Source organism: Fundulus heteroclitus, chromosome 22 (genome assembly GCF_011125445.2).
Source record: "Fundulus heteroclitus isolate FHET01 chromosome 22, MU-UCD_Fhet_4.1, whole genome shotgun sequence".
Classification (NCBI taxonomy): Eukaryota; Metazoa; Chordata; class Actinopteri; order Cyprinodontiformes; family Fundulidae; genus Fundulus; species Fundulus heteroclitus.
This window is the reverse complement of record NC_046382.1, coordinates 6,114,544-6,126,737: the sequence shown is the minus strand read 5'-3', so window position 1 is coordinate 6,126,737 and position 12,194 is coordinate 6,114,544. Positions and strand designations below refer to the sequence as shown.

Below are 12,194 nucleotides of genomic sequence, written 5' to 3'. Positions count from 1 at the left end.
TTCCTCTGCGCGTCTCTCTCAGATTCAGCCCAGCCAGCGTGCCAGGAGCATGACGGCGGACTGGTCGGTGTCGAGTCAGAGGAGAGCGCAGAGGAGAAGGGCCATGAGAGCGCGTCTGTAGACCCCCACCCAGCCGGGAAGATGGCGCAGAGCGCGGCGCCGCGGCGCACAGAAGCCCGCTGCTGAGCGGCAGGATGGTCGGAGAGTTTCTCCTGCGCAGAGCCTGACGAGGAAACAGCCGGAGTGAGTTTGTTACCAACACATTTCCTCCTTAATGATCCCACCTGTGTTGGAATAAATGCTCCTAAATATGGCGGAGCTGTTCCTCTTAAACTTTTAAGGTTTGCGGGATTTTTTTTCTTGGTGTTTTTTCTTTTTTTTTTCTTTTTACCAGTTTTAGTAGTTTTAGATTAAATAACCTGTTTTAAAGTAAAGTCAGCTGCGCATTGTTTCCCTGGTAGTTCTTTGTAAACGTGTTATTGTGATCGCAGCCTTCCTGTGTCACTTTACACGGTTTCACCGTGAACTTAGTAATGGAGACTTTTGGCCAGAGGGAGGAGCCACACCCAGAACCCAGAGCGGACCGGACCGTGCGTTGGACTCCTGCTTCTTCCCTTTTTTTAATCAAACCTCCTCCAGGCTAAGGTGGTTCCGACCCACAGATGAGGATTTATGAGCTTTACGGACCAGAAATGTGAAATATTCACCGACCTGCAGCAGATTTCCTGAAGTCCTCCAAACTCCATGATCAGGATGGAGGTGTTGGTTAGAGCAGCGCCAGCAGAGGAATTAAATATTAATAAGTTATTTACTTCTTCACCTAATATTTACTCATTTTAGGATGACGGACCTGATTATTTATAATAATGATGATGATAATAAAAAAGAATAAAAAATAATAACAACAATAATACTTATAATAATTATTATAATTATGGTGATTACAGTTATTATTAATAATAATATACATTTATTATTATTATTATTATTATTATTAGTAGTAGTAGTAGTAGTAGTAGTGTTGGTAGTGGTAACAATATTAATAATTAATTTTATTCAATTAATTACTGCATTTATCATGATGGTCTCTTATTATGCTATCTTTATTTTTTATGTTTTTCCTTGTTATATTTTCCTTATATTATTATACTTTTTATCTAATAACTCATCATCATTAGTGTGGTGTTTTGTTTTTTTGAAAAAAGTGAATCACACCACTCTACAAATCAAATGATATATAATTATTTTATGACTTTAACTGTAATTATTCCTCCTTTTATTTTCCTAATGTTAGTGGACCTCTACAGTCTGGCGTGTCCATCTTTGGCCTTTGCTCCAGGTTTTGTCCCTAAACTCCCATAATCCTGTTTATTTATGATCCCATTCTAACTAATCGTTGGGTCAGATCCCTAAAACGAGTCACATGACCACGGCGGAAGCTGCTTTCCTGCTTCTCTTTGTTTTAGCTGCAGAACCCATTTTTCCCTGTGATTCAAGGCTTTTTATCGATATTTTCTAAATGAATGATAAGAAAGCATGTGGTGTACATCAGCCTTGAATGAATCCTTGACTTTCGTGTGTTTATCCCTGGAACTGCAGCATGGCGCGCCGCTCCCAGTGTTCCTCTGCCGGGGACAACCCCCTGGACCCCAACTACCTCCCCCCCCACTACCGGGAGGAGTACCGCCTGGCTATCGATGCCCTGGTGGAGGACAGCTTGGACGGATACTTGGAGTTCCTCCAGAAGGCGGACGTGGTGGACTTCCTGTCCCCCAATGAGCTGCAGTACATCCAGAGCATCGTCCAGCCTCCGAGGCAGAGCCTCCACCCTGAGCAGCAGTTCCTGGACTGCGACGGCGAAGGCTCCTCGGACACCTACTGGCCCATCCACTCGGACCTGGACGTGCCGGGCCTGGACCTCGGCTGGCCTCAGGTGCATCACTTCATCGAACCCACGGAGGTCACCACCCTCGTCAACCCCCCCGAGCCGGACATGCCCAGCATCAAGGAGCAGGCCAGGCGGCTCATAAAGAACGCCCAGCAGGTCGGCCTCTCTCGATCCCACACTTATTCTCTATTCCTCTGACAGCTATTCTCACTGTGGTGTCGTCCCTGGCTTCCCCCCTCCTCAGGTCATCGCCGTGGTGATGGACATGTTCACCGACGTTGACATATTTGCGGATATTCTCAACGCCGCCGGGAGGAGAGTGGCCGTCTACATCCTGCTGGACGAGCAGAACGCCGATCACTTCGTCAACATGGTGGCCAACTGCAGAGTGAATCTGCAGGCCTTCCCAGTGAGTACCGCCCCTTATGCTTTTCTCTTTAAAAAGACGGCATGTTTCTGCAAATATAACGTGCATAAGTGATAACACACAACTTAAAAGCGTTCTCACTCTGTAGTATGTCGTCTTTTCGGGGGTTAAAAGTGTTGAGGCGTCAGTTTCTTGGCGCGCTGCCCAGGGAAGACCTCCTGGAAAAAGAAAGGCTCGGCTCAGCCGGCTGCAGGCGGGGCGGTGGAGCTTCACACGCACTCAGACACAAGCACATTGCTGCTGCTGTTGTTGTTTTTAGCCTTTTTGTAGAAATGTTCTCAGAGTCACACATTCAGCACGTCACCAGCTCCGCTGCCCAGTGCCGTTTCCAAAATAACGGAGACAAAAAGCAGAAGTGTTGTGGTCGGCGAAGCTGCTGGAGGATAGTTTCATAATCTGTCAAACTTTCCTTATAATGAATCCTCAGTTGGATTGATTGTGGAAATATCACAACAATGTCTGTCCAGATTGGAAAATAATTTTTTGGGTTTAAAAATGAGATTATTAGCTTTGCCAGAGGCAGCAGAGCTAAAACAACTCCTAGCAGCTCTAAGCACTCTCACCTACATACATGCTGGTCGTAAATGGTTAATGGATGGACGTTATGTGTGTCCTGCAGTTTGTCCGCGTGAGAACGGTGTCCGGGATAACGTATCAGTGCCGCTCGGGGAAATCCTTCAAAGGCCAGATGATGGACCGCTTCCTGTTGACAGACTGCAGGGCTGTGCTGAGTGGAAATTACAGGTGGGCTCCTTTAAACCTAACATACTTACAGATGCAGAGCTCTCCGCACCCAGTAGCTCCCCTGGGAAGGATGTGTAGAAAAAGCTTTGAAATAAATTCATCTTTTGTTGCAGCAGCATGTTCACCATTTCCAGAGTTAGAGTCAGTGATTCTCTACATGCTGACAAGGTTCCCAGAATCTCTGGTAACCATCCAGGCTCTCAGCATCACGGCTCCCCCACCGTACCCAGCAGGGCGTGATCTTGTTGCTGAAAGTCTCGATCTTAGTCTCCTCTGACCAAAGCTTCCTGTCAGCGAGTTTTTGTGTGTTTGGAGGTTGCTGTGGAGACGTGACGTCCCCAAAATGCACCTCGGTTCCTTCCCCAGCCTGTTTTATTAGTGCTCAGTGTGTAGGTTTGGGCACGTTTATGCCACGAGCTACAGATGCATCTCAATAAAGTTAGAATATCACTGAAAATTTTACTGAAAAGATAAAATGGATTAAAACACATAGATGTCAAACGTTATTTCTAGTAATTTTAATGATTATGACGTCTTGGGTTTGCAGCCTGTGGCTCTTTGGACCTTCCACAGTGGCTCTTAATAACTTAGGCTACAAATTATATTTTTATTATGGTATTTAAACGTAATAATGATAATAAATGCAGGTTTTAGAATTTTTTTTCTTGGAATAATTTCTTTTAATTTTCACAACAGAATGAACAACAGTAATATTTAATTTTAAATCAATATTTTTTCGTTATGGTGGAAACTCAGATTTGTTTTTACATCATTATCCACAAATATCAACATTCCGTCCATCCTCTTTTTTTAAAAATCAAAATAATAATAATAATAATTGAACTTTATTGATCTCACAATGGAGAAATTCACTTCTGCATCTTAACCCATCCCCTTGGGGAGCAGTGGGCTGCCACTGTGCGGCGCCTGGGGAGCAATTGGGGGTTAAGGGTCTTGCTCAGGGACCCAGAGTGGCAGCTTGCGGGAGTTGAACTTAGAACCTCTGGGACCCAAGCTCAATGCTCTAACCACTAAGCCACCACTCCCCAATACACATAAATAAACATAAAAGGGCGTTTCTTTAACAATGACAACATGTTTTCTACAGTAGATGTTTATCAAAAATTATAACTTGTCTTTTTTCAAAAGGCCAGGCAACATTTGCGGCTCTGAACTAGTTTAATTCAAGTGGACTGGAGGCAAAATGCCTCTTTAGACTGTAAAGGTAAAGACCCCTGCCCAAGACCAATAAATGATTTTAAATACAGACACATTTAGTCATGACCATCTGACAGTAATAGAGATAACAACAGTGTAGCTGAAGACAGAGCTATGAGAGCTGCCATGCAGGGAAATATCCAGGACATGGAGGACCTTGTGGTTAGCCTCTGGGCTAAGCAGAAAGAGGATGAGACTGTTGTTTGCTGGTTCCTCCTCAGATGAAAGTACATTTTTATTTTGACCTGGAAATACGGGTTCAGTTTTCACTGATGATCTGCGATCCTGACAGTTTCTCTATTTTCTATACCAACTTATCCGTGCAGGGTGACAGGGGGCTGGTTTTACTTCCAGAGGTCATTGGGTGAGAGGCGGGGTACACCCTGGATAGGAGCCAGTCCACCACAGAGCAACATAGAGACAAACAGGACAAACAAGCCCACATACAGGCAGCTGAGGGCAATGTAAACAGACCAATTACAATAGAATAGCCTTTATTGTCCCACAGTGTGGGTGTGGCAGTGGCAAAAACAAGTAGGCAGAACCTAATAATCATGTTTTTGGACTGTGGGAGGAAGCAGGAGTACCTGGAGAGGACCCACACAGGCACAGGGAGAACATGGAAACTCCATGTAGAAGAACCCAGATTTGAACCCAGAACTTTCTTGCTGCCTTGTTTCTCAATTTGTTTCTACTAAGATCAGCGGTGGTCAGTTTGTTTCTACCGTTGAGCCATAAACATAAACACTGAATAAAATTAACACCTGAAGGGTGAGTAGCCATTTCTACGTTCATTAATGACCATCTGCCTCACTTGAATAACATGTTTTATTGTCTTTCTCATTTTGAAGAGCAGATAAAAGTAATGTCCCATTGGGGAGCAGGAAGTGCTCATGGGATTTTTTTCCCCCTCTGAATTAATGTAATGAAGTTAAAAGTTTATTGGTTTTCAAATCGCTGAGAGATTTCAGCCTTTGCAACAAAAGACGTATCTACTTCAAAGCTTTGTTCACACCTTTACGAGTGCGGAGGTGCTGCAGTTTGACTTTTCTGCGCTTGTCTCTGTGTTTGCGGGCGATAATCCCAGCTGGCTGCTGTCTTTTGCAGCTTCATGTGGTCGTTTGAGAAGCTGCACCGCTGCATGGCGCACCTCTTCCTGGGACAGCTGGTGACCACCTTCGACGAGGAGTTCAGGATCCTGTTCGCTCAGTCCCAGCCGCTCAACGTTGAACTCATGCTCTCTCAGATGGAGGAACTAAGCCTTTCACAGAAGAGACACCTTCCCAGCGAAAACCCTCCCCTGTACAGAGAGCCTAAGAGGTTCCTGTCTATGGACGTTCTCCCTGATGACAGGGCCATACATTTGTACGATGAGCCAATGGACGGGAATCCGAGGATGATGGCTCTGAAAAGGCAGGGGTCCCTCCGCGGCCCCACTGACATGTATAACAGGTTTGGTTCCCAGCAGCTACGCGTCGACCCCGGTTATGATCAGGGCCCCCGCATGTTGATGACAGATAATCCTGCCTTAAAGCGACACTCTTATGCTGAAGACGTTCCAGGCAGATACTCGTTCCCATACTTGCCCCAACAGGGAGTGCCTGACTCCGATCCGAGGGAGAAGCTCTTTCTCAGGGGCCAGCAGCCGTTTCCAGGACCGGCGCCAGAGGACGAATACAGCAGCTACAATAAGTTCTGGGATCAAGGCTATCTGCAAGGAGAGCAGTACCCGGCACCAGGTTTACAGCACGACGCACCAGCACCTGAATTTGACCCTGTTCTCAACTATCTATCATCCACCATGAATCCGGACTATGATCAAGGCCCCGATAAATTACTCCCACCGGCAGATTTATCGTTCACCTCCTCGCACCCCAAACGGCTGGGCATAGGGCAGCCAAAGGTCTGCCAAACCTCTCCTACCCCTTCCAACTCTGCCGGTCAGAAGCCTTTTTACCACGACCCCACCGAGAACCGCAAGGATCCCACTGTGAAACAGAAGCTGAGGAACTGGAGGATTGGCTCATACCTCAGTGCATGTGATAATCCAGAGGAGGAAGGCCTCCCCATGGGTCCGACTGCGCCGGCAGATCCATTCGAGGGACCTCTGAGCCTCACCCAACAACCGGCCCCAGGGGCAGACCTATCAGGACTCAAAGTACCCAACGTCAAAGAGTTCAAGGTTCCCCACATACCCAGGATCAGCCAGATGCCGAGCTACGGCAAAGCAACTCAAGAGAAACCAAAGAAAGTTCTGGATGAGTCTGCTTCAGCGCTGGCAGAGACCAGAACCACGCCGATGCCTTCTGAAACCGCCGCCGAGGTCAGGAAAAAGGAGGAGGAAGACCAAAAAAGGCCAGGAGCCACAGGGCTTCAGAGGAATGAGTCTTTCCGGAGGAAATGCAGTGCAGCGATGCAGAGGAGCTCCAGGTTAAGGTCTTCCCTGATATTCAGCTCCCTGGACCAGCAGAACCCCCAAGAAACCCCCGCTGCAGACCAGGACGACGAGGGAAGTGACAAAGACAAAAGCGAGCAGACCAAACTGCCCCTGGTTTCTCAGGTCTTGGGTCAAAGGAAGCCTGCTACGAGAGAACCCATCGAGTGGAGTCGTTACATAAAGCCCACCTCAGAAACGCTCAAACCAGATCAGGCGAGCAAGCAAGGAGAGGATAAAGACTCATCCAGCGGGAGAAATTCCCAAGACGTTGCAGAAACCCCCGAGGCGAACGAGCCATTAAAGCACGCAGCTGTAGAACAACACGGCGTTTCACCAACGATGCCTCGAGCCAAGCTCCCTGGAGCCGAGGCTCCCAGGACTCATCAGCCGGTACAACCGACCCAACCTCTGCCTGCTTATGTAGATATGAACGACCCGGATAACAGGCTCATGTTTTTTAAAGAGCTGGCAGCCCAACGTAGAGCTGCTAAAGCTGCAGAGGCTCAAAAGGAAAAAGAGAAGACGGAGTTAAAAGCACAACCAGAACTCCAGATCACTTCAGTTTGCCAGAAGGAAGAAGCTCTTCCTAAAGAAAGTCCTGGAACCTCAGCAGCTAAAGAGTTAGTAAAAAATTCCTCCAAGCCCTCTGATGAGGAAAAAACCGGGCTGGACGGCCAATCGGTGACGAGCGTTTCTGTTTCAGCAGAGACGGATGAACCTGCTAGTAAACCTCTACAAGACCCAACTGCCTCAAATCCTTTAGCCAAACAAGGTTTATCTCCACTGATGCCTCGATCCAAGCCCATCCAGGACGAGCTACCTAAAACCGATCAAACGGTACATCTTAGCAATCCTTCACTCTTAGCCTCATCATACATGGACATGAACGATCCTGATCACAGGCTCATGTTCTTCAAAGAGCTGGCAGCCAAACGGAAAGCTTCAGAAGCTAACAAGGCCAAAGAGAAGACCCAAACACACCCACAGTCGGAACCCCAGACCACTTCAGGGAGCCAGGCGGGACCGGATGCTCCTGAGGCAACACTAGAAAGCATAAAGCCCTCAACAGCGAAGGGTTCACCCGTAGAAAACACTACGGCGTCCACAGAGAGAGCCGACGCAGCGTCTCCTTCTTTAAAGGACGATGAAGATACCAGCAAGCAGGACGGTCTCTTCAAAACCGACTCCAGTACCTTTAACACTTCTGAAGAGCAAGCACCCAGCATTCCTGCTGAATCAGAGAAAACAGGCTTGGAAAGGCAGTCTGCTGAAGGTACAGAACCAGGTCCGAGCAAATCAGCAGAACTCCAAACTGGACCAGAACCTTCTGTAGAAAATCAATCACCCAAGCAAGCAAATGCTGCCATTTCTGCTCCCGTGGAGGACGGTGACCAAACAGAACCCCTTCCTTTAGACGCAGGTTCAGTCGCTCCCAGCTCAGTGGAGGGTTCATCAACTTCGGACCCCCAAAACACTGAGGTGGTTCAGCATGAAACCACCATCTGTCCCCCTCCACCTCCATCTGAGGCAGAAACTACGCTGCAAGTAGGAACGGTTGAACCGCCGGAGCAAAGCTCTGCTCCTGATACCCCTCCAGCCGAATTGGGTTTGCAGAACCACCCTGCCGCTGCTGAAGAGACCTCAGTTTCTGATCTTGACCTAGAAGCTAACAACTCCACTAATGGTACCAGCTCCGGGACTATTACCAGCACACCGGGCCCAGATGCTGATGAGATCAAAGCTCAGGAAACTGTCAGCTCCTCCCAGCAGGAGTCCTCAGAATCATCCGGAGAACCTTTACAGAACTCTGACACCCGGGACGACCCAGCTCCTCCGGGTACCGTTCCCCCATCTGCTCCAGCCGAAAACACCTCAGTGGCCAATGCTACGGATGCAGAGCCTGATGTTTCTGTAGAAAAACGGCCTGTTGATCAGGAGCCAAACGAGCTGAATCCAACCACAGAGACAAACAGGGACGAGTCTTCTGCTGATGTACCGTCAGTTGATGTAAATGTTCCAGAGTCAGGACAAGAAGAGTCCGCTGCAGAGAAGGGCAAGGCCCACGAATCGCCTGAAGATGCTAAAGCTGATAGCACGTCTCCGGCTGTTTGCACGGCTCTACCTGATACCGGTTTGCCTGGTGAATCTGGTCCAGAGACAGAGTCTTCTGGACCAGATTCAGAAAAGACAGCTTTGTCCGTCGCAGCTCCAGGTGAGAAACAACCTGAAGATGCGCCTTTGGAACCAGGGTCACTGGGAAATGCAGAGTCTTGTAACGCCTCACAGCTGGAAACAGCTGAACCTCCACAAGACACGCCGGTCCAAACTGCTCCGCCCTCTGACATCAAGCTGACAGACGTGAACGCACCCTCAGCTGCTGAAGCATTATCGTCAGAGTCAGACCCGTCAGGTCTGGACCCTGACACTAAGAAATCAGACACCAGTGTCCCTGCGGTGCCAAACCTCTCAGATGCAAACTGCATATCCACTGAGATTCAGCCAAAATCAGAGGAAGCGGCTCAATCACTGAGTGGCCCAGGTGGAGCTGCCACGGTGGCGCCGGCCGAGTCCCATTTGCCATGCAAAACATCTGAAGTTGTCGCTCCTGAAAGCCAAACAGCAGAGCCAGCTGTGCCCGAGGAGAGCAGTAAAAACCGTCCCGAGATAGCGCAGACGGACGAGAAAAAGTCCAACAATCTAGAGGAGCCGTCCACTGGGGGATCTGCAAACAAGGAGAAAACAAGAGAGCAACCAAAGCCGTGCCCTGAAGCCACAGAGGTCCCGTCCAAACAGCCCAAACCGAGTCAGTCCCGCTACCACTCCTCCACGGCCAACGTGCTCTCCAGCAGCAACCTCCGAGACGACACCAAGCTGCTGCTGGAGCAGATCTCTGCTCAGTCCCAAAGCCGGAACGAAGCCACTAAAGACTCCCCCGTCACGGACGACGAGAAAGAAGACAAGGCCGACAAAAACGCCAAAAACGAAAAGGACTGGGGGTGCAGGGTGGCGAACAGGAGCCAGACCAAGACCCCCCAGGAGCGCGAGAAGCTGCTGGAGAAGATCCAGAGCATGAGGAAGGAGAGGAGAGTTTACAGCCGTTTTGAGGTAGGAACATGCTGCCCGCCTTTGTTGACACTTACACGAACATCTGACTGCAGATGTACTAAATCATTTTCTGTCTCATTAACAGATGGCCCCTTAGAATCCAAAGGAAGTTGAGAGAAAGGGAAGACATGTTGGATTCTGCTCGATTCCTCCGGCTTTTAATGCAAACAGGCTTTTTACGCACAGAAGATTGAGTGGACCGGTGTTGCCTTCACAAGACGGAGCTACCAGCGGTCCAGAACGATGCAAAGCTGTCCCAGCGGCACGCCCCGTATGCAGTAAAGGACCTCTGACTGCCTTCGCATCATTTTACTACCAGATGGGAAAGCAAATCGGCTCTCGGCCCCATCAAAGCCGCATTTGCTGACTGCATGGGTAAAGTGCAATGTGTGCAACAGGACTTTTACGTGATGGCGCCCGCCGTTGTCTTTTTACTGCAGAACGGACTCTAAAGTCGACTCGTCACGCGATGTTAGAAAAAGCTGAAGTTAACAGTTTGTAAGACTGTCCTATAGTTTGTTCTGTGTTGTTTTGTTGGACGTTTCCCTACGAGAAAATCTGATGGGCGTTTGTAGATTAAGGGGTTAAAAGAAGTGGATGTGAACGTTCACGTCTCTGCATGAGAGAGAAAGGAAAACGTGGAAACGTTCACCCCCCCGAAAAGAATCAAAGACTGAGAGAAGGTCGCCCCTGAGACATGAAATGGGATTATTTAGACACAATGGGATGTGTTGCTCATGTAATATGAGAGACCTTGAAGATAATGTTTATTTTCAAACTGGAGTTAATTTTACTCAAAGTCCAACACAATTTATTGTATCCCAACGTCAATTCTTAATTGAGATTATTTCCTTTTGCTGATGTAAATAAGATCACTTGAAACTGACCAGTTGTTTTGGTTATTTGTCTCATCTTGTTGCTTAATGATGTTTTTTTGAAAATGTACTTACACAATTACATAGAAGGCCCTAAAGCCAGATCAAGGTATTTTCTGTGGCGCCATCATGTGGTCAGAATATATAACCTACACAAATCCTGTAATATGTTCAGCACTGGTGCTACACTTTCAAATCAGAAAGAGCTGTGAAAACTTAGGCATATACCAAAGGCTTCCACACACTCGGGCAGACTTTCCACGGACGTTTTGCGTCCTGCCTCGACTCTGTGGGGGACTCCTCTCAGACATCCGTGGACTCGGTGTCCGCCCAAGTATGAGGGAGCCTTTGCATGTAGAAGGTTGTGGAGACGTTTAAAGCAGGGTTAGATTATAAAACAGTATCCCAAGCTTTAAAGCTCTGTTAAAATCATCTGAAAAATTAAAAGAGGAAAGCAAAACTACCAACCTCCCACAGCTCGGGTGGAATAATCCTTCAACAGGTGAATTAGTTGTTTCCTCTACAGGGCCTTTGTGAAAGAAAGGCAAACAGAAAACAAGCAGATGGGGAAGCTGTTCATTACTGATGTGAAGATGGATGGAGCTGAAAACAGGACGTTCTACACTGCAGCTACAATACAGCTCAAAGTGTCCTATGTGTGTCTGCCTTCAAATGGTCCTCTGACCAAGGTGCTGCTCTTTACAGGTATTAAATGTGCAGAGAAACTACAAAATCACTGACTGAAGTGGACTGTATTGTCCTGGCCTTTGGGTTGGGTCTCATTGGCATATCGGGCTCAAGGAGGATCACACTGAGGGGTTAAAAAACCACATAAAAACAGTAAATCTCACACTAAGTAGGGAAACAAGGGGTTTCTAGCGAGCACCTCTTAGTCGTTTACTGTCCCTTGGGGCTCAGGCCAGCTCAGAAAATCTATGGGAAGCCCAGTCCATGTGGGCCGACTGCTTGTAGGAGGAATGTCAGGGATGGATGTAATGAGAGTCCAGCGGCAGATGAGGGCGAGGAAAGTATTATGCCAATTCCTAGTGTCAAAGTCTGACTAGGTTATACCGGTTACTCCGGTGTTGACCAGGGAGTGAGGGACCTTTCCCTTTGTCAGTGAGGGGATCCCTTCTTTGCGGAGGAAAATGTTCTGATTGTTGTCTGTGTTGATGCACCAAACAGTAGTTCAGGGTACGTTGCTTTCTTGAAGTCTCTGGATGTTGTTCTGGGAGTTGTAGAGGCGATGATGGGGCCACCTGGAGCGGGGTGATTGGGAGAAACTGTCTTCCTGGGCTAAAGGAAGTTGTTCATAAAGCTACTTGGTACCGGACCACTTTACTGGGAGTGTCATCAGACCTGTGGCATTATGTCCTGAACCCTTGAGTGAAAATAGGAGCAGAGCCGTCAACTCATCGCCACCTGGTGGTGAATTGTGTCCGGTACCCAGTGAGAGTATCTGGTAAAGCCACGGACATGGAGAGAGATTGTGGAGGAATC

At 48.0% G+C, this 12,194-nt stretch overlaps 1 protein-coding gene across 1 annotated transcript; it reads left to right on the top strand.

Moving 5' to 3' along the window:
* Positions 1 to 10,705, top strand: fam83ha (family with sequence similarity 83 member Ha). Its single transcript, XM_021318393.2, has 6 exons — positions 1 to 243; positions 1,600 to 2,044; positions 2,133 to 2,297; positions 2,935 to 3,059; positions 5,385 to 9,819; positions 9,905 to 10,705. Exons 2-6 carry the CDS (start codon positions 1,601 to 1,603, stop codon positions 9,914 to 9,916), a joined length of 5,181 nt encoding a protein of 1,726 aa, XP_021174068.2. The 5' UTR covers positions 1 to 243; position 1,600; the 3' UTR covers positions 9,917 to 10,705.
* The last annotated feature ends 1,489 nt before the right edge of the window (positions 10,706 to 12,194 follow it).